Source organism: Mustela erminea, chromosome 17 (genome assembly GCF_009829155.1).
Source record: "Mustela erminea isolate mMusErm1 chromosome 17, mMusErm1.Pri, whole genome shotgun sequence".
Taxonomy (NCBI): Eukaryota; Metazoa; Chordata; class Mammalia; order Carnivora; family Mustelidae; genus Mustela; species Mustela erminea.
In genome coordinates this window covers 58,889,289-58,909,576 of record NC_045630.1, presented here as the reverse complement: position 1 = coordinate 58,909,576, position 20,288 = coordinate 58,889,289, and the positions used below count along the sequence as shown (strand labels likewise).

Genomic DNA, 20,288 nt, shown 5'->3' with positions numbered 1-20,288 from the left:
TCTCCCTTCTGCTTGGAAGGCTGACCTTGGTCCTGCTGAAGAAGCCCTCATCCCATTTATGTCAGCACCTTTCCTGTCTCAGCCATTCCTTTACTCCAGGCATTATTGTCTCTGATTACTTAGTAGGGGGGTGTTTGTGTGTTGGAGGGGGTGAGCTGGAGTTGTTCCTTTTGGAGGTCATGGATTCTCTGACTAGTTGGCAATAGGGTAAGATTATGGGATTGATGAGAGGTATAAAGAGGACTTGAATTTTCTTGGAGAGAAGAAATTCTCTCTCCATTTTCTTGGAGAGAGAAAAAAAAAAGCAAATATGCCAGAAAGTTTTATCATTCTTTAAAGTTGTATCATGTGGGGTTTTTAAAATTGTATTTACTATTTTTGTGGCTAAAACTTTTCTCCAAATTGTCATAATAATAACCAACATAAAATGAAGGCCTTTTCTAATTAGGTGTTTTCATGTATAGTTTTGACATTTTCATCTTTTTCGATTTTTGACTTAATACTCATGGAAGGAAGATACTATCTTGAGGATGTAGCTTTGTGATATTACAGAATTAAATTTTCCTTCCTGCCTACGTTTGATACTACATTTGAAGAAATGAGCTACTTCTTGATCTTAGTTTCCTATTTTGTTTTCTAGTTGATCTACTTAAAGCATTTCCTTAATTATGAAATAAGACATTGGCCTTATAATGGGGGTGTGGTGGTGTCAAGGGCAGGATTTAGTGATTAGGATTTGCACTTCAGTGAGTTGAACTGCAAAAATATTTTTAACTTCCGTGAATTCTGTAAAGTGTATTAAAACATTAGAAAACGTTACAATGCATACCTAGATGTAAATTTTTCATTATAGAAGCACTTTTTTTTTTTTTTTTTTTTTTTAAAGTAGGCTTCACGCCCAACATGGGGCATGAACTCAAGACCCTGGGATTAAGAGTCACATGCTCTATGACCTGAGCCAGCCAGGGACACCTCTAGAAGCACAACTTTAAGCTATCTCATTTACTTAAATTAACCACAACTAGAACTTTGCTTTTAAAGTTGTGGATTTATCGAATGGTTTTAAAATAATTTTTGCTAGGGGCACTTGGGTGGCTCAGTCAGTTAAGCGGTTGCCTTCAGCTCAGGTCATGATCCTGGGGTCGTGGGATGGAGCCCCGCGTAAGGCTCCCTACTCAGCAGGGAGCCTGCTTCTCCCTCTGCTGCTCCCCCTGCTTCTGCTCTCTTTCCTCCCCTTCCCTCTCCCTCTCTGTGAAATAAATAAATAAAATGTTAAAAAAAAATTATTTTTGCTAATAGGCAGTGCTGCATGGCAGGAACAGTTGAAACAGAACAAAGCTCCAGTGCACTTAAAACGCTGGTTTGGCTTTCTCGAAGCCCAGCAGGCCTTCCAGTCTGTAGGTACCAAGTGGAATGTTTCAGCGACCAAAGCTAAAGCGGTAAGCATTTTTTAATGCTGATACCTTAGTATCAGTACTAAATTAGTACCTCAGCATTCAGATCTACGGTCTCTGTTTGAGACCGTAGATCTGAAAAGAAAATTATTCTTACTTGGAGTTTTTCTTTTCATATGTGAAAAAGGATCTTCTTGGAAAAATCTGCTGAGTCTGTTAAGTGTGGTCTTGCCTTTAACTGTTTAACTCCATGAAGCCTTCATTACATGTCTAAAATCTTATGATCGTGCAGTGTATGTCTCTTAGGAAATCCAAAGTCCAAGTAATTAAAGTCTCATTCTTTATGGCTATATGAGTTTTCCTTCCTCCCGCCTCCCCTGTTTGCTCATTTTTGACTGTTGAGTCCTGGGCTTCTGCGGAGCCTTTTTGTTGGTCCTCTAAGAGGATGTGATGCCGAGTCCAGTAGGAAAGATTCTCTTCCCCTGGCAGAGCCTCTCTACTTCGATCTGTTTCACACATTAGGCATGTGTAGTAAAGTCTCAACTTAAAGGTTTTCCACTGCAGTAAAATTAGAAAACTACTGCCTGCTTGAGTAAAGACACAACAGTCTGCTCGGTGGTTTCGGCTAAAAATCGTCACCCGTCCTTCACCATTTTTTCCATGAAATCAGTTACTAAGTTCTGTTCTTCTCCTATTTGTTGATATGTTTTCTGTCTCCGCTATTACTCAGTTTTATTGGAGCTTCATTACCTCTTGGTTGATTTAATACCATAATCTCACCCAAGGTCTCTGTCTTTTCTACTTCAGTCTCCGCATTGTCCACGGTATCATTTTAGAAAATACAAATAAATGGTCCTGTTACTCCTGGGATTTCCTTGTTGCCTAAAACCGAAAAGCACGTGTATGAGGAGCTTCACATTCTGGACCTCATCAACAGTTTCACCTTCCCTGTCCACCCGTCCCACGTGCATTTTTTACCTTTTCGTGGATGGTGCCCTGTCTTTGTGTCTTACGTGTGCTGTTGTTCCTTTTCTTAGAATGAAGGCACTTACACATTCTACATCTAATGTATTTCCACTTATTTTTTAAGGTCCAGCTTTGGTTTTTATCTCCTTTTAAGCTTTTCCTGATGACCCTAGAAGCTGTTGGTTAATGTCCGCTGACTGCTCTGGCAGCACTCTGTGAATACATGTGTATATCTCTGGTCCCATCCTTCATAAGATTTTGGGTGCTCAAGTGCAAGGACAGCGTTCTGGTCCTCATATGTCTTGTAATCATGCCTCGTCCATAGTGGGCACTGAGTTAAGTATTTGTTGAATGAATGTGTTCTTTAACATTTAATGATGTAACTGTATTTGTTGTTTTTGTTCTGCTTTTCAGATACCTGAGAAAAAACAAGATGTTGGGAAATTTGTTGAGCTTCCAGGTGCTGAGATGGGAAAGGTTACCGTCAGATTTCCTCCAGAGGCTAGTGGGTAAGGAAATGTAACTTGTAATTACAGTGGAATATATTTAGTGGAAAAGCTTTAGGATAGTTGAGTACTTATGATATTACTAGATTACTAATATAGAAGAAAATAAGTAAGATTTTAATTGTGGGAATCAAAATTCTAAACATCTTCATAGTCTATTTATTATTGACAAGTAATGTTAATGTATCAAATTTATAGTTTTAGCTTACTAATCAGACAATATTGTTATTTTGTCCCACACAGAATTTTAATACAAAAATATCCATAAATAGAAAGCCTTAAGTCTTATTTACATTTTGAGAATCTTCCGCTCCCATTTAACAAGGATTTGTAGTTGTACCCGGCGCGGTCCTTTCGGTTAGCAGTAGAAGTTATGGTAGAATTATTTTTAGGTTCCTTTTTTTCTGAAATAAAGAGGCATCCTGAAAAAAGCCTATTCCTTTTCAGTTCTTTCTATTGTCAGCAGACTTCCCAGCCCCTTTCGTTTGTGGTAGCAAAAGAAAATAACATTTGAATAGCTCTTTGGAGAAAAAGACTTGTTTTGGCTGGCGGCCACCAGCCTGCGGCCTTCCCAGGCCTTGCCCAGCATTGTCCAGGGCTGTGGGGAGTCCACCTTTGCGCATGCGTTGGCCTCTTTGCGCTGGACAAGCTTTGTAATAGCGCCTCTCCAGTGATGATAATGTAAAGTGTGTCTTATTAAAGCCATTAGCCTCAGGAACTTAGCCATTAGGAAAGAATTGTGCCACATTTGATAAATGAGATGATTTTTTCCCCCCAAATTTGTTTAATTTCAGATTGTGTATTCTGTAGCTAAATTCTTACCCATTTGTGGTAAGTGGAATGTGTAGACAGTAGAAAGTAGCAGAGTAAGCAAAAAACCGTTTTATTTTAGCCGTTCTTAATAGTTCTCCACAGACTTCTCATAAGCAACACTGACAGGAAAATTTGTTGTAGAATTCCACATTTTCTCTCTGCTTTTCTAAGTTTGCTGATGAAGGTGGTAAAATAAAGGATAGATAGAAGGAGATGAAAGAGAAATAATGAATTTGGAAAATTCATAGACTAATTAAATGGTTGCTTGGTAGTTGATGGGGGGAATTGCATAAATCAGACTTAGCATATGTGCCTTAATTCCCACAGACCTCTCGGGTCCTTTGTGGTCCCCATGTTCTGCTCCTGTGTGCTTCATCACAGCTGGTTTCCCATGGGCAGTGACTTCAGGGGTTTCCTATAGCCACTTTCTGAGCAGTGGCTGTTTATAGCTCTGGCATTTGGACATTAGTTCTTTGACAATCTTTTTATATTTTCTGTCACTGTCATTTCTTAGAATAATGAGTACCTCATGTTTTTAATATATGAAGTACATTTGTCTGCCATAAATTATATCAATTTCAGAGACATGCTCTTTGCCAAATACAGCTTGAGGATTTGAAATATAAATCAGTATTCAGGTGTTTTTTTGGTCTTTTTTGTTTTTTGTTTTACTAGTCATAATTTTATCATACCCCTTTATACTGCTTAAGAATTCTTAATTTTTCTTTTTCTTTTCTTTTTTTTTTTTTTAAGATTTTATTTTTAAGTAATCTCTATACCCAGCATGGGGCCTTAAATTACAACCTTGAGATCAAGAGTTGCATGTCTACCAACGGAGCCAGCCAGCTAGGGTCCCCCTGTAATTTTTCTTATTAGTCATTTTATTTTTCTGTGTCTTTCATGAAATGCCAGAAGGCATGACTTTTTTGTTTGTGTAAGATTTTATTAATTTATTTGACAGAGAGAGCGCACAAAAGCAGGGTGAGTGGCAGGCAGAGGAAGTGGCAGAAGCAGACTTCCCACTGAGCTGGGAGCCCTCACGTGTCGGGGCTGGATCCCAGGACTCTGGGATCGTGACCTGAGGTGAAGGCAGATGCTTAATCAACTGAGCTATCCACGTGCCCCGAAGGCTTGACTTTTGCCCTTTTTCTTATTCTTAGCTAACATATATAGAACCTGTTATATGCAGGTACTACCAAGCATTGTACATTTAGTGTTTTAATCCTAATAGCCCTGTGAGGAAAGCACTTTTAATAGCTGCATTTTACAAATGGTTTCAGAAACTGATTCCTACAACATTTTCGGTAGTTTGCCAAACTTGTGCTATCTGGCTCTAGAGTCCATTTGACTTAAAATTCTGCAGCCTATGCTGTTACCTGTGGCAGAAGCCCAACTCGGTATTAGTACTAACTGAAAAGCGTGAATCTTACTTTCTTTATCTAGCTAGATGTCTCTTGAGCTGGTTATTTTAGTTATCTTGTGAATATTTTATAGTCCTTTTAACTTTCTTGACATTTAGAATTGTTAGAACCATACACATTATTTCAGATTCAGAAACATCATCTGTAAGATAATGGTTTGATTTCCTCACCTCTCTTAAATTAATTCCTTTATGTAAAGCCTAACACATTAACTAGCATATAGTGTGGATAGTTAGTGATTATTAGTTTGTTGTTGTTTTTTCGTTCCTAATGATGGGTATAGGATGATATAGGTATAACACTTTCAACAAAGACTACAGACAGTGTTTCTGTTTCTTTCTTGGAACTCACTGTCCTTTGTTTTATTTTATTTTTGGTTAACCTTTTGTTTTAGAGTAGTTGTAATTTTCAGAAGCATAGCAAAGATAGTACAAAATGTTCCCACATACACTGCCCCCAGTTATCTGTAATGTTTACCATCTTAACATTACTCTTGTACCTTTATCACACCTGGTGAACCAATATCAATATTATTATCATCACCTAAACTCCATACCTTTTTTGGATTTCATTAATTTTTTCCTAATGTCCTTTCTCTGTTTTAGAATCTCATCTGGGATACCAGTGATGGCCTTTTATGTTATGCAGAACGTTTTGAATAACTCTAAATGCATTGCTTTGTATTTGTCTACATTAACCTAAATTATTCTTAACACTTAATCATTGATCTAGAATGCTGCCTGAATTTCTAAAACAGGGATTGATTTAAAAACTGATGTGAAGACTTGCAAGGAGTTGTATTTTCCCCTTCCCTCTTGACACCAGCTGAGATCCTGTTGGCATGAAACCAGGAAACTAACGCAGTTGGGACCATGGCTACCATTAGTGGAAACTAGTAGAAATGATCAAATGTCCTTGCTTCATGCCATGCTTGCTGCCTGGGAAAGGGTATTTTCAACAGTAGTGGTATAGGATACTGCTTTTTACCCACATTGCTGATAGAAGAGAACATTGATATAGAATATTATCGACAGTGCCTGTGACATACTTTATTCCTTGTAATTGCCAGTTGCCCGTAGAACAGAGTAGTGTTTTCACAGATTGCGATTCACAGAGCGTTGGTCCTGGAAGGTCCTTTAATTCAGATCCCCTTGTTTTGGCTTCTGAGAAAACTGACACCTTGAGAAGTGGCTCTCCTGCAGCCTCCTGATCCCCATGTGCCCTTTCATGGGATCCTCCTGTGGCAGTGGTGATCTCAGAGGTGCCTCTCGCTGGCCTGCATGAGGTGGGCACTCGGTTCTCAGTAGCATCAGGTCTTAGTGAAGAAGATCCACTGCCACGTAGTACTGAAAGCTGTTTTGGAAGCTGTTTTCCTCTAACTAAATGACCACTTGTTTCCTCTGTAAGGAAAAAAAAAAAAGATTTTTCTTGAGGTTGGTTTTTTGTTTATTTTGTTCTTTATTTTGTTTTTTTCTTTTGAAGGTTGTAATGTTAACAGATAACTTATCCCTTTGTGAGATTTTACATGTGAAATTGTTTCTTGTGATTATTTTATAAATGTTATAGGCTTTTTCTTCCTGTGAGGGTCAGATTTTCTATCACAGTACTTTTTTATTAGAAAATAAAATATGACTGGAATACCAACTAGAAGGATTTTTGTTTAGTTCTCATCTCCTCAAAAAGGTTAAGTTTAAGTATTTAGTTAAAACATGTTAATGAGTTTCTTTGTGAAATGTTTTTGTTTTAGTTACTTACACATTGGGCATGCAAAAGCTGCTCTTCTGAACCAGCACTACCAGGTTAACTTTAAAGGGAAACTGATCATGAGATTTGATGACACAAATCCTGAAAAAGAAAAGGAAGATTTTGAGAAGGTAATTAAAGGTGTAGTGATGACCCTTTGTCAGAAAAGTTCATGAAAATTAGAGGGTGACCTGATACCTTCATGGTATGAAAAGAAGTTTGTTCTCATAGCTGCTTTTATCCCTCATCTGTATATTCTGTGTCTGAGACCTAAGCTAAGCAATATTGAGCTCCCATACGAAAAAACTTCAATTTATTTTTTTCTTCCACAATTGTACAGTTTACCAAAGTGTGCTGTATTTTCCTTTAAGTACTAATTTCTTAAATGAATTGGTCACTAGAGGCAGGTTTCCTTTTTGTCATATAATTTTAAGTGTATGAATGAAACAGACACTTAAGTAGGTATTGGAAAATTGGGAAGGTTTCCTAGCCTCTTTTATCCTCTTTATTCAGAAGCATTTCAATTTATTCAAAGAGAGGGCAAATGATTGTCAGTATGACCAATAATAACCAGTTTTCCAGAGTAAATGGAAAGCTCTTTCATGAGATCAGCTTTCTCAGCTGAAAATTTGGAGTCTAATATAATGAATATCTTTTTTTCTTTTCTTACCTAATACCTAATATACAACTTGCACAGACATTTTCAGGTTTTTTTTTTTTGTTTTTTTTTTTTTTGACTGATGGTGTATAATTACATTTGCCCAAATGCAGTATCAAGGATTGAAAATACACAAGAAAATGCAAAAGATAAAGTGATGGTTATTTTGGATTCTTTTTGTAGGTTATCTTGGAAGATGTTGCAATGTTGCATATCAAACCAGATCAATTTACTTATACCTCGGATCATTTTGAGACTATAATGAAATATGCAGAGAAGCTAATTCAGGAAGGGAAGGCGTATGTAGATGATACTCCTGCAGAGCAGATGAAAGCAGAACGTGAACAGAGGATCGAATCCAAGCACAGAGAAAACTGTAAGGCACATTTAGTGTATTGTATTTTAATTGATGGGCTTCTGTTCTATTTCTCTAGTAGAATAAGATTTCTGCGAAAGATGCTCGTTTGAGACACATTTGGGAATATGATTCACACGTTAATTCATCATAATTCTTTTTCTTTCTTTATCATCTTTAATTGTTTGCACTTTGTTGCCATCACAACTGCATGTCACGTGTGCCTGCCCTTTGTGTCTCGCTTACTAAGTGCCGCCTTTGGTATTATATTCATTCCGTTTGAATGGTTATTTCTGCAAGTTTTTGTAGTTCTCCCAATTTAAATACTGAGTCTTTCTGTAAAATGATCATGTTATTAGTACCCAAATCATCTTAGCATGTGGGTAAATGTGAATGTAATACTGAATATAATATTGAAGCTCGGTGTACTGCTCTGTACCTCAGAAATACCACTTGACGCAATAACTTTTCTTACTCATTACTTGTCCCCTGAGTTACTGAATAGGGCTATTTTCACTCTGTAATTATGTTGCCGTAATTTCCACAGTATACTGTATTTAAATCTTGGGAAGTGTCTAGTGGATTTAGATTGTTACGGAAGTCTTTCTTTTTTTCTCTCTCTTTTTTAAGTTTCCCTACATTTTCAGAGATTGTTAACAACTTTACTTGTAGACCTCACTTGATTTTTTTGAGGGCAGGTAAGATGTGTGTATTTCCTTCAGGAGCTTCCGCAGACAATCACTGTGTCATAGTTCTTTCCTACCTACATGGGACAGGTTTTCAGTGTTCTCACATAAATAGAACCATAGCCACTTAGGACATAGAATTCTTTTTTCTGGGATTAAACTTGTGTCATTGTTTTCCGTGTGCTCTCATGTCTTTCAGTGTGAGAGTCTCCTGCTTTCCACTGGAATGACTGACAGGGCTTTCAGGGAGCCCACAGGCTCAGGCTCACAGCCCAAGCTGTGTTCTTTTCCTGGGCCCGGGCAGTAGCACTGATCCCTGTGGGCCCCGTGGATCAGGCCAGTCTGGTCTGTCCCCTGGGCGTGAGGTGGTAAAGGGACAGAATGCTTCTGCTTCAAAGGCAGTGTTAAATTTGAGGGGGTCAGGCTGACCGGTTGTGCTCTGATGGGAAAAGAGGAAATGCAAGATGAGAAAAACCTTCTGGCCTCTTTCGTTCATACTCAGATCAGTATTACATCAGTGGAATGTATTGATTTGACTGCCTTTAAAAATGTATTTATAGAGTGTATTTTTTAAGCATTTTGTGAGACTTCATAAAAAAATGATGCATTTACGCTTAATACCAAATATTAGAACTATTATATTTTAAACTAGTGGAGTGTGCTTTTATTATATAAGTAGAATGTGGAAATTTGTATCAAATTATGGGACTATTAAAATAATTTGAATTCAACTATATTAGTAATACATGAGATAAACTAATACAGTTATCGTCTTATAGCTGTTGAGAAGAATCTGCAGATGTGGGAAGAAATGAAAAAAGGGAGCCAGTTTGGCCAGTCCTGTTGTCTGAGAGCAAAAATTGACATGAGTAGTAACAATGGATGTATGAGAGACCCGACGCTTTATCGCTGTAAAATTCAGCCACATCCAAGAACTGGAAATAAATACAAGTGAGTGTATCTCTTTCATTGTGCTCGGTAGCCTAGTATGATTTCTGTTGATCTCTGTCAGTGCGGAGTACATTCAGAGTAGTCAAGAGACTTGGATCTTTGTTCATCCACAGGTTAGTAACTGCTGTCGGTAAGAGTATGCGACCTAATCCTTGGGGGTTTACTCACCTATTGATTAAGGTTATGGTAGGTTATTTCTAAGATAATTTCCATCTATAAAAGTCCTATACTCTCCCAAAAATTGCTTTTTGTATTGACTAGGTTTACTGTGGTGTGTATCTTTATTTTTTATTTATTTTTTTAAAGATTTTATTCATTTATTTGAGAGAGAGAGAGAGAGAGATCACAGGTAGGCAGAGAGGCAGGCAGAGAGAGAAGCAGGCTCCCCACTGAGTAGAGAGTCTGATTGGGGCTCGATCCCAGGACCCTGGGATCATGACCTGAGCCGAAGGCAGAGGCTTAACCCACTGAGCCACCCCGGTGCCCTGGTGTGTATCTTTAGATGAAGATAGTTTTCTTCCTCTAATAAACTTGGATTCTGCTGGGCATAAATTGATTCACAAAAGTGATGGAATTGAAAATTTACAGAAATAGGAACAGTATAAGAAAGTATCATGCGTCTTTTTTCAATTTACAGAAATAGGAACAATATAAGAAAGTATCATGCGTCTTTTTTCTAGTTTTGATTAGCTTTCTGTGTGGGTTTTCAGTTAAGATTTTTTTCTTCAAATGGGTTCCCCTCCCCTATTTATTTACTTTTATAAAGTAACTATAGAATTTTTTTTTAATAATTTGAAGAAGCCTACTACATATAATTGCTGAATCTGCACGTCTGAGATTAGTGAATGTAAATGCTAATAACTTCTTTAGCTAATGTAACTTTCTTTAAATGTGTGGGTGTAGATATGTTGTCCATATGTAGACAAAACCTTACACATGTGGTTACAGGTATCTACATAAGTCATTTTTAACAGGGTGCTTTCTCCTTATTTTATTAAGCAAATACTTTGACTACCTTTGGAAAAGTGAATTTGGATACACATTTTCAGTATCAAATAATTGCCAAGTATGATGCAGTAGCATTTTTTTTTTTTTTAAGATTTTATTTATTTATTTGACAGAGAGAGATCACAGTAGGAGAGAGGAAGGGAAGAAATCACAGAGAGAGGAAGGGAAGCAGGCCCCCTGCTGAGCAGAGAGCCCGATGTGGGACTTGATCCCAGGACCCTGAGATCATGACCTGAGGCGAAGGCAGCGGCTTAACCACCTGAGCCACCCAGGCGCCCCGATGCAGTAGCATTTTAATGAAGTATCCAAAAAATTAGAAGGCATAATGCGATAATATATTCCTTAAAACTCAGAGTGCTTTCACATTGTGTACATTATTTTAATCAGGAATTGTTTTTAAGGCCATTTCATCTTAAATGGAATTTTAATTAACCTACTTTTCTTCTCTTTTACTTGTCAGAGAAGGAAATGCTTTATTCTTAAATTCATTTAATTACAGGAGATTAAGCTTAGGTATTTATTCAAGTGTGGGATTTATTAAGATATTGAAAAGCTAAAAATTCCTTTGAATTATTATGTACAGTTGACTCTTGAGCAGTGTAGGGAGTTAAGATGCCGACCCCCTGTGCAGTCAAAAATCTGTGTATGACTTCTGATTCCCCAAGAACTTAGCTACCAGTAGCCTCCTATTGACAGAAGCCTTATTGATAACATAGTCAATTAACATATTTTTATGTTATATTTATTATATACTGTATTCATAAAATAAACCAGAGAAAATAAAATACCAGAAAAATCATAAGAATACATTTGCAGTACTGTACTGTGTTTATAAAAATCCATGAATAAGTGGACACATGTAGTTCTAATTTGTGGTGTTCAAGGGTCAGCAGTATTTTGCTTTTTACTTTCTCCTATGCTATACATGAAGTGTGGATTGTAGAATTTGCTGTGCCAATACCCAGTTGTCTGTTAAGTTGCAAATTTGCTTTTTTGTTTGAACATTGAGTGGGTTAACTGATGTGTTGGTCCCAAAGACTGATAATATTTTGATATACTTTGAATATTATGGGTCATAAAACCTGTTGATTTTTAAGAAATTCCTAATTTGTAAGGAATTCTGTTTCAAATTACTCTTGCTTCTTACAATGCAATAGTCTAAGATGGAAAGGGTGACATGCTTCAGTTTACTTTTCAATGTCTTCCCTTTTTTTCCAGTGTTTATCCAACATACGATTTTGCCTGTCCCATAGTTGACAGTATTGAAGGCGTTACACATGCCCTGAGAACAACAGAATACCACGACAGAGATGAACAGTTTTATTGGATTATTGAAGCCTTAGGCATAAGAAAGCCATATATTTGGGAATATAGTCGACTGAATCTCAACAACACCGTGCTCTCGAAAAGAAAACTCACGTGGTTTGTCAACGAAGGACTGGTGGACGGATGGTACGTTCACTGTGGCCTAGAATTTAGGGGAAGGAGTGAGAACACGGTCTGTCAGTGATTTTAAAACTGTTTTGAGGGGCGGGTGGGAGGGTGAATGGGAAGAGGTAGAGTGGGTGGGCCTCTAGGGTTTCTGGTCCTTGTCTTTATTTCATTCAGTGCATCAAGTCCCTCTACCACTCCCCTTTATTTTAATGCTACAAATGCGGAGTGCCCATTTGGACCCTGGTGCATGGAAATGCAACACAATCTGTTGATCTTAGCATTTTGTAGAAAAGTAGTTGTGACTCTTTTCCTTTGTATATCTGGTTACCATTTTCCACACTGTGCTGAGGCTCTGAGGCTTTTCAGCTAGGTCCCAGGAAGGCCAAAAATCCTGAGTTGAGGCGAAGACATAAACGGTTTCTGCCTTGGTGGTCAAGACCCACCTTGTGGAGCCATTGGTGGCCCAGAGTACTCAGCTCCTAGGACAAGTTAACAAATCTCTGTAGCATGTTAACCTATATAGGATTTCTGCGAGAAAGAGGAATATAAAAATTCAAGTCGTCTTGTAGCCTTAGATCTGTGTAAAGGAAACTTGTTCAAATGAGTTACCATGCTGATGAGTCTGTTCTTTATGTGAATTAACGGGAATGTATGTATTAGTTTCTGTTAGCATCGCATAATAGTTAATAGGTATTTTATACTGGTTTTAGAGCTGAATTTGATAAAGGGCAAGTTTATCTTGGGCTCCAGGCAAAAGTTTTTATTGGAAATAAAATAAAATTTCTGCAGAATGTTAATAACCAGTGTATATATTTTTTATAACCCAAGGGACTTTGTAAAGTATGTTCGTACATGGGTGACATGATACCATTTCTTACCTGATTCTCACGGTTGTATGTAGAATAGGGAGCTTGAATATTTGTTAAATAAAAAGCAAATAAGAATGTTTTAATACATGGGTTTTCCCTATTTGAAGATGCAACTGTGTCTTTTTTGAAATGTGTTTTACTATTCCTAGTAGTGCATGTATTTGACTGAGCAGTATTTGACGAGTCAGCAGTTTTCCTCTTCCATGTAGTGGGCTCATTGGTATTACGAGTTCCTCAATTATTATTTAAACAACTCATCCAACTATTTCATAAGCTAACTGTAATTATTACTCAGTAAGGTATTTTGTGCTGCTTGTGTTTGTACATTAAAAAGATCTCCTTGGTACTTACAAATTTCCCTGTTTCCCAGGGATGACCCGAGGTTTCCGACGGTTCGTGGTGTGCTGAGAAGAGGGATGACTGTTGAAGGGCTGAAACAGTTCATTGCTGCTCAGGTGACCTACACACTTTGTTTTCCATCTTCTCTGTTTGAGTTTTCAAGTGTCTTTTTAATATCCCCTTAGTCTCTATTAATTTCTGTTCATTTTGTTCCTTGTTCCTTATAATGCAAAGGCAGAATCTTTTTTTTCAAAGTGTATGTTTATGATGGTGGAAAATTGAGAGCGTCCTACTCTGGTAAGCTGAAGTGGGACAGAGATGGCCTGTAGTATTTTTATATAGTGAAATATCCAGCTCTTGACTCTGGCTGTTCAGGGTAACCAAATAGTTTGTGCGTACTAGGTTTTATATTCCAATGGAAGTAAACTTGCAAGTATTTGGGGGGTTTATTTTTTTTCTAACATCTTAGCTTACGTACTCCAATGAATACTTTTTGCCTTTTAAGTCATTTTATTATTACTTTTCTAGGGTTCTTCACGTTCAGTTGTGAACATGGAATGGGACAAAATCTGGGCATTTAATAAAAAGGTACACATTTTGACTTTTGGTCCTCCTTTCTTGTGCCTAAGTCCTGAATAATATGATATGTGTAGAATTCATTAGTGTGTTCATCATAGAGAAAACTTTGTCAAGAATGTTACCATTTTGCAGACCTTCAGGAAAATGGAATGTTTTCCTTTCTTAAACCTATAAAGAGTATTAAGCCTATTTTCTATACCAAACAAGTCACAGTGATTAAAACAAACTTGGAGCTAGTGGGGAGCGGTAACAGTTTTTTCCTTAAATATCTTATGAACACTGCATTTCATTTTTCTGCTTTCAAGCTGCGAGCTCTCTGTAAGAAGGTATCACTTAACGCTTTTATTTGCCTTACCTAGCACATAGCTTTTAGCGTATTACATGTTATAACCTGAGATGTTATACAGCTTTGAAGCACAATCACATTTATATAAAAGTCTTGCTTATACAAATGCACTGAAAATGCATTATTCCTAGTTTTAAAAATCATGTCCTCTGGTTTTCTTAGTGGCAAAGGGAAGATCTGGCTAACTTGATTCCACTGTTCCCTTGTGTGCTGAGAGGACAGAGTTTTTAAGTTGTGTGTTTCACCGAGTTGTACTGAAGGTTCACTAATTGTAATTCCTGTGTCTTATTGAATCTAGTTTTTTTTTTTTTAACTGTTCTTAAATGAAAGTCAAATAAGGAATACTGCATATTGACATTGTTAATTGCCAATTGGAAGCAGATGCTTAGACACTATAATAAGGCAAATCATCAAAATGCCATGTTTTAAACTATAGTTTCTGTGATTGTGTTCTGTACTTTTTTCTTACTGCTGCTTGATTGTGCTGATGCCTTGCTTCAAGAAAGACTTGCTTGTCTCGCATGTGTCTTGAACTTGTTTTATTTAGTGTCGTGTGTTTTTGATACATAAAGGAATTAATTGGCTCTTTCTGTTGCTGCAGTTACTAATAATAAATACAAGTAGAATTTACAGGCAAGGTTAATTTGGTGTACTTTTCATTAATAACCCAAATTTTAAAGGTTTTAAGTTTTAATAAAGTTATACATGTGCACTTAGTTCAAATACATGAATTCTGTTTCACCACGGTCAGTTCTGTAGGGTCTGTTAAGGTGAGGAGCACATTTCCCTCTCTTCTTCCTTCACGCCCCCACCCCAGAGAAACACTTTCAGCTCTTTTAGATCAGTGTTTTGGTGTTTTTATTGCCTGTATCTCTAAATAATGTGTGTGTTGCTATTTCTTATTTTTTATTTAAGTTTTAGGCATCCTCCTCTGACTCACACAATGAAAAGATGGGACATGAGTCTCTTACTTTTTCTCAGACCCTCTTGGTTTTCTTGTAGTTAATTATTGTTTTCCCTCGTTTGTTTCATTTTCTACGTCTGTCCTCTTTGAATTGTCTGAATTTCCTACCAAGGTGTTCTTGTGCCTCAGCGTTCTTTCAGTTCCGTCATGGAGACTGCTTTGCTAGAGCCTTCTGCCCTGCTCCGCGCTGCTGCGGAGGCTCAGCAGTCTTCCGTGCTCGGCCATCGTTCTGGGGTTTCGTATGCTTTTGTTCTGTGATGGATCGATCGCCTGGTTCTTGGAACTCTTGTATCTTTTTATGTTCCTCTTGCTTTGCTCTGCTCTGTCCTTTGGTAGCTCCCTGAGAAGGGCGCAAGGGATGAAGATTTTTGAGACCTTGTATATGACCTTTTTCATTCTGAAATTTCATGAGGAGGTATGGCGGGGCTCTGTTTTCATCTTTATCCGTCAGAAAAACAGGTGGCTTCCAGTCTGGAAACTCGTTCTGGGAAATTGTCTTGAATCCTTTATTTGTTCTCTGCCTTGTGTTCTCCCTGGAACTCGTGAGCAGATGTTGGGCCTCCTGGACTGGTCCTCCAGGTTTATCTTCTGTCTTTTTTTCTATCTCATCTTTTGGCTTTGCTTTGTGCTGGATTGACTCAGCTGTATCTTCCCGACCTCCTGTTGAGTTTTTCATTTATGTATCATGTTTCCAAGGTTTTGTTTCTGTTCTCTGATTTAAAAAAAAGTTCTTGTTCTTGTTCCTGTTTCATGCTTCGAATACTGACATTAGTAGAAATTCTTCTTGTGATCTCGCTTTCCTGCGGATTATTTTGGCTTTCTGTTTCATATTAAAAGCATGTTAAAGACATCTCAGAGGTCTGGATAATCTTGAATATCTGCTCATGTTTAACATGGAGGACTAAAGGAGCAGTTAGCAGGCCCAAAACAAAGAGTTGGACTTGTCAGCTGAGCCTCACTGTAGGATGACCTTGCTGAGTCAGTTAGTTGGAGCATCTCTGTGTTAGTAACTTTATCTCTTATCTCTTGGAATTGGCAGTTTTTACAAGGAAGTTTCTTTTAATTACCTGCCTGAAGTGTGAAGGCTTAGCTGTCAGAGCTTTGGAGCTGAACGGAAGAGGACCGAGGGCCTTTCTGTGTAGTATCATGCATTCACTTAATTTTGTGCGGTACCCTCTCCTTCAACTCCTCCTGGTACTTGCCAGGATCTAGGCACCCTCCTCCTTGCAGAGTGACTTCCTTCTGTCGTGGGGGTGGGAAGTGGCAGTGCCTCATTTATGAACAGAAAGGGGATGTTTCTGTATGGTTTTCAGATCACAGAATTTTGTTGTTATCTCCTCTTTGATTACACTAGTTTTCGGGGTTTGTACTTTTCAACAGCAACACCAAAAAATCCTTTTCTTTAAATCTTTCCCCTTTTTTTAAGATTTCATTTATTTGAGAGAGAGAGAGAGAGAGCGTGCGCGAGCACTGAGCGGGGAGGAGAGGGAGAAGCAGGTTCCCTTCAAGCAAGGAGCCCAATGCAGGGCTCGATCCCAGGAGCCCGGGATCATGATCTGAGCTGAAGGTGGATGCTTAACTGACTGAGCCACCCAGGTGCCCCAATCCTTTATGTTTTTTTAATGGGGATACAGGAGGGAATGAAAGTAGATGAGTATTCTTCAGGCTGCTTTGTTTATCCATACGTCTGTGGGATCTCTAATCAGTAAGCATCATGTTGAAAACAGCACAGTTAAAACTTTTTTTTTTTTTTTTAAAGATTTTATGTATTTATTTGACGAGAGAAATCACAAGTAGATGGAGAGGCACGCAGACAGAGAGAGGGAAGCAGGCTCCCTGCTGAGCAGAGAGCCTGATGCGGGACTCGATCCCAGGACCCTGAGATCATGACCTGAGCCGAAGGCAGCGGCTTAACCCACTGAGCCACCCAGGCGCCCCCAGTTAAAACATTTTGCTGGGTAGTAAAAATGATGTTATTCTGGTGACGGACCTTTGCGTTTCTGTTGCGGCTTTCCTCACCTCCTCCTACACTTCCTTCGCTTTGCCACCCTTTCTGCCCCTTGAGGTGCAGATCTCATATTTCGGGTTCATGTACCATTCAGTCTGATTACTGCTTTGTTATTTTGTAGCTCACTCTTTCTTTCCAAGCTCTGTGAATAAAATGTAAGTGAGACATCACTGAACTAAATTTAACACCGTGGCTCGGTGAGGCAGTCATTAAGGACGGAGGTAAAATGTTATTCTGTGGACACTCTCCCGTTCTTAGTAACTTAGCATTTTTGTTAAAGCATCTTCTGCTAAAGGACTAGAGGGGTAACTGGATTAGCTGGAACTCTTTAAGTACATGTTCCTTTGGAGAAAGAGCTTTATTTGCAGAGCATAGTGTATATGGCTGAGAAAAGGGGAGAAATGGATGAAGGGGACAGTGAGATGTGGGGTGAGTAATCATCTCAATATCCTCCTGAAAATTCTGTAATCCATATTTTCTTAGCCTGGCTTTTCATATTGGTGAGAAATTAATACATAATTTTTCTGAATCATAATTAAATAAAAGTTACCTAGTTTATTACATATAATCTACCGTAGGAGACATTTCACTAGCTTACTCTGTATTAACATAATTTTTTTTTGGTTGTATGTAAGTGTAAATATTAGGATCTGAACTCTTTAGCCAAGGCAGAAAAGTCATGGCTTTAAGGTGTTCATTTTACAGTAATACTTGCTTACATCAACCTTCCTTTATTGCTATAATTTTTAAAGCTATGTTAGTGTTTCAGTAGTATGTAATATCATAGTTTCCCCCCCAAATCTCATCCCAACTCCCTTGCCTCTGCCCCTACCTAGTAAATTTAAAGTAGGTAGAGACTTCTCTCTTTGATTCCCAAAAAGGAAAGTTTTCAAATGAAAAATTTTCAAGTAAACCCCAGTAAATAAAAGGGTAGCTTTTCTGGTGGAAGTGTGTTAAGGGTTCTGGATTCTTCTCCACAGTCCCAGGCCTGTCTTTCCCCCACTTGGTGGTGTCTGCCAGGGGAACTCCTTGAAATCCCTGGGACACTTCAGAGTAATTTGTAATTTGATCCAGAAATTTTTAGAATTGTATAATTTAGAGCTGAACAACTTAAAATCTTTTAATCCAAGATTTCTTAGATTTCACTGTCCCTGACTATCCTGTGGAATGCTTGTTAAAAATAGATTTCTTTAGCCTTTACTTCAGACTATCACATTCATTGTCCTGTATGGTTAAGTGGCCTGAGAATCCGAGCTAGCCACCGAGTAAGTGATGATTGTAAATAGGTGAGAAACCATCTTCTCCGGCTCTTGTCAGGTGAGGAGGCTGAGCTGCAGTGACCTGGAAGAGGTTTCCCAGGCCAGCTTGTCTAGTTGTAGCTTTCTTTAAAGAATCTATATCTTCCTGGCTTAAGTACTGAACTGAGGAATCGCAAATTAAGTCTTCAATCATTTTATCCCAGTTGAAGCTAAAAGGAGGAATCTTTAACTAGTAAGGATGATCTTTAAGCTAACTCAAGGAAGGAAGGAATGGAATGATGATAGAGAGAGAGGCTGGTCGTGATTTACTACCAACATGAAACAGAAGCCAGGAGGAGTAGCAGACACGGGGTTAAAGAGTTTTTCAGGCTTTTATGAGTGACCCTCTGAGTCACTGAGAATTTTCATATTATTCTTTTCAGAAGCTGGAAAATACTCTAAAAGCAAACATACAAAAAAATAACCTCAGTGGTAACAACAACAGAATAATACAAAACAAACACGGCCAAGTTCGGTTAGCGTACACTCTATTTCCTACATCCACCTTAGCGCCTCACTCTGTACATACGCCTCTATCTACGTTTTTCTTCCATATGCTTTATTTAGTGTCTACACACTGCTGTTTTGTGTGGTCACCATGGATAATTTTAAATTGAACAGTGAAGTGAGGAAAATACATCCGATCCAGAAGGGCATGCTGTTGCTGTTTTGGAGGTGGAGTTAGGTCAGAGCACAGCGAGTAGAACCATTCATCCAGTGAATCCGCAAATGTCTGTTGATTACCTGTGTGTGCCCGGCCCTGGCTCAGTACTGGGAACACAGTGGTCCCTGTATATGTAGCTTGCAGACCAGCAGAAATGTCTTGTTTATACTATTGAGTTTGTAGAATTGCCTTATTATAGTGACCTAATAATGTTTTGCTTTTGATTGTGATGTGTTGCCTAACACTGATTAAAACTGATACTAAGATACAATACCTATATTCTTTGAAAACGGACTTTTCCAGTAATACAAAAGGACATATAACACTTACCCATAGGATTGATACATGACCCCGCAGGATGATTTTTCCTCATCTTCTAATAACAGAATTATAAGTTATTTTCAAAGGTAATATTTTGCTTTAACTAATTGGTTTCTTTTCACCTGTCAGGACTTATTCTTGAGAAGGAACTCTGAATTTTATGTAGCTTTCAATTATGATTGTTTCCTTTTTTTCCACCGGACAGTTAAATATTAGAGGAGATTTAGCAGGTAAAACAAAAAATTAGTAAATGCAGTAACAAAGAAAGCCAGTTAGTATTCCTGTGCTATCATTTATTTTATTTATGAAGTTTTTAAAATATCTGGATGTTTTAACACGAGGTTGCATTTGTTGCAGGTTATTGACCCGGTGGCGCCACGATATGTTGCATTACTGAAGAAAGACGTGGTTCCTGTGAATATCCCTGAGGCTCAGGAGGAGATGAAAGAAGTAGCCAAACACCCAAAGGTCACCCTGCACTTTCACCAATGTTATTCTCAGAAGGAGCAGGATAAGAAAAGGGAAAATGTGGCTTGGGGGCAGCTGTTGCATGGTTTTGAGATCATTTTCTATTCAATATCATTTGTCCGATTTGATACTAATTGAAGTAAATGTTTTTGTGGGTTTTTTGCTGAGGAAATTTATTTTAGTTGTAATCCAAAACACATCTCAGAACTTTTACACTCTGTGCCTTTGTTGTTGTTGTTCTGTAGAGATAGTATATAAGTATATAATAAAAGTTCACCTTTTCTTGGAGTCCTACTGGAAGATCATACCATAATTTAGGCTGTTGTCTTTATAGGGAAGCTGAGGTGTGTTCTCTGTTAACTAGTTATTCATTGGTACCTTTGTCTTTAAGCCCAAACATTAGACCTAGTAATATTGAATCACAGTTTTTCTTTTTTTTAAAGTAGGCTCCACGCCTAGTTTGGGGCTCGGACTCATGACCCTGAGATCAAGAGTCG

At 38.1% G+C, this 20,288-nt stretch overlaps 1 protein-coding gene across 4 annotated transcripts in view; it reads left to right on the top strand.

Annotated features, from left to right (window-relative positions):
• Window positions 1-20,288, top strand: part of EPRS1 (glutamyl-prolyl-tRNA synthetase 1) — a 65,295-nt gene that overhangs the window by 7,488 nt on the left and 37,519 nt on the right. For 2 of the 4 annotated variants that reach the window (XR_004279993.1, XM_032317521.1), the window contains exons 5-14: window positions 1,300-1,439; window positions 2,775-2,869; window positions 6,848-6,974; window positions 7,685-7,877; window positions 9,322-9,493; window positions 11,720-11,953; window positions 13,175-13,259; window positions 13,672-13,731; window positions 14,028-14,048; window positions 19,681-19,791. Coding sequence is in view for 3 of the 4 variants with exons in the window: in XM_032317521.1 (XP_032173412.1) it covers window positions 1,300-1,439; window positions 2,775-2,869; window positions 6,848-6,974; window positions 7,685-7,877; window positions 9,322-9,493; window positions 11,720-11,953; window positions 13,175-13,259; window positions 13,672-13,731; window positions 14,028-14,048; window positions 19,681-19,791 (1,238 nt within the window). In the remaining variant the exon portion in view is untranslated. Of the gene's footprint in view, window positions 1-1,299; window positions 1,440-2,774; window positions 2,870-6,847; window positions 6,975-7,684; window positions 7,878-9,321; window positions 9,494-11,719; window positions 11,954-13,174; window positions 13,260-13,671; window positions 13,732-14,027; window positions 14,049-19,680; window positions 19,792-20,288 lie in introns of those variants that run through there. The other 2 variants (XM_032317522.1, XM_032317523.1) reach the window with 2 other exon arrangements.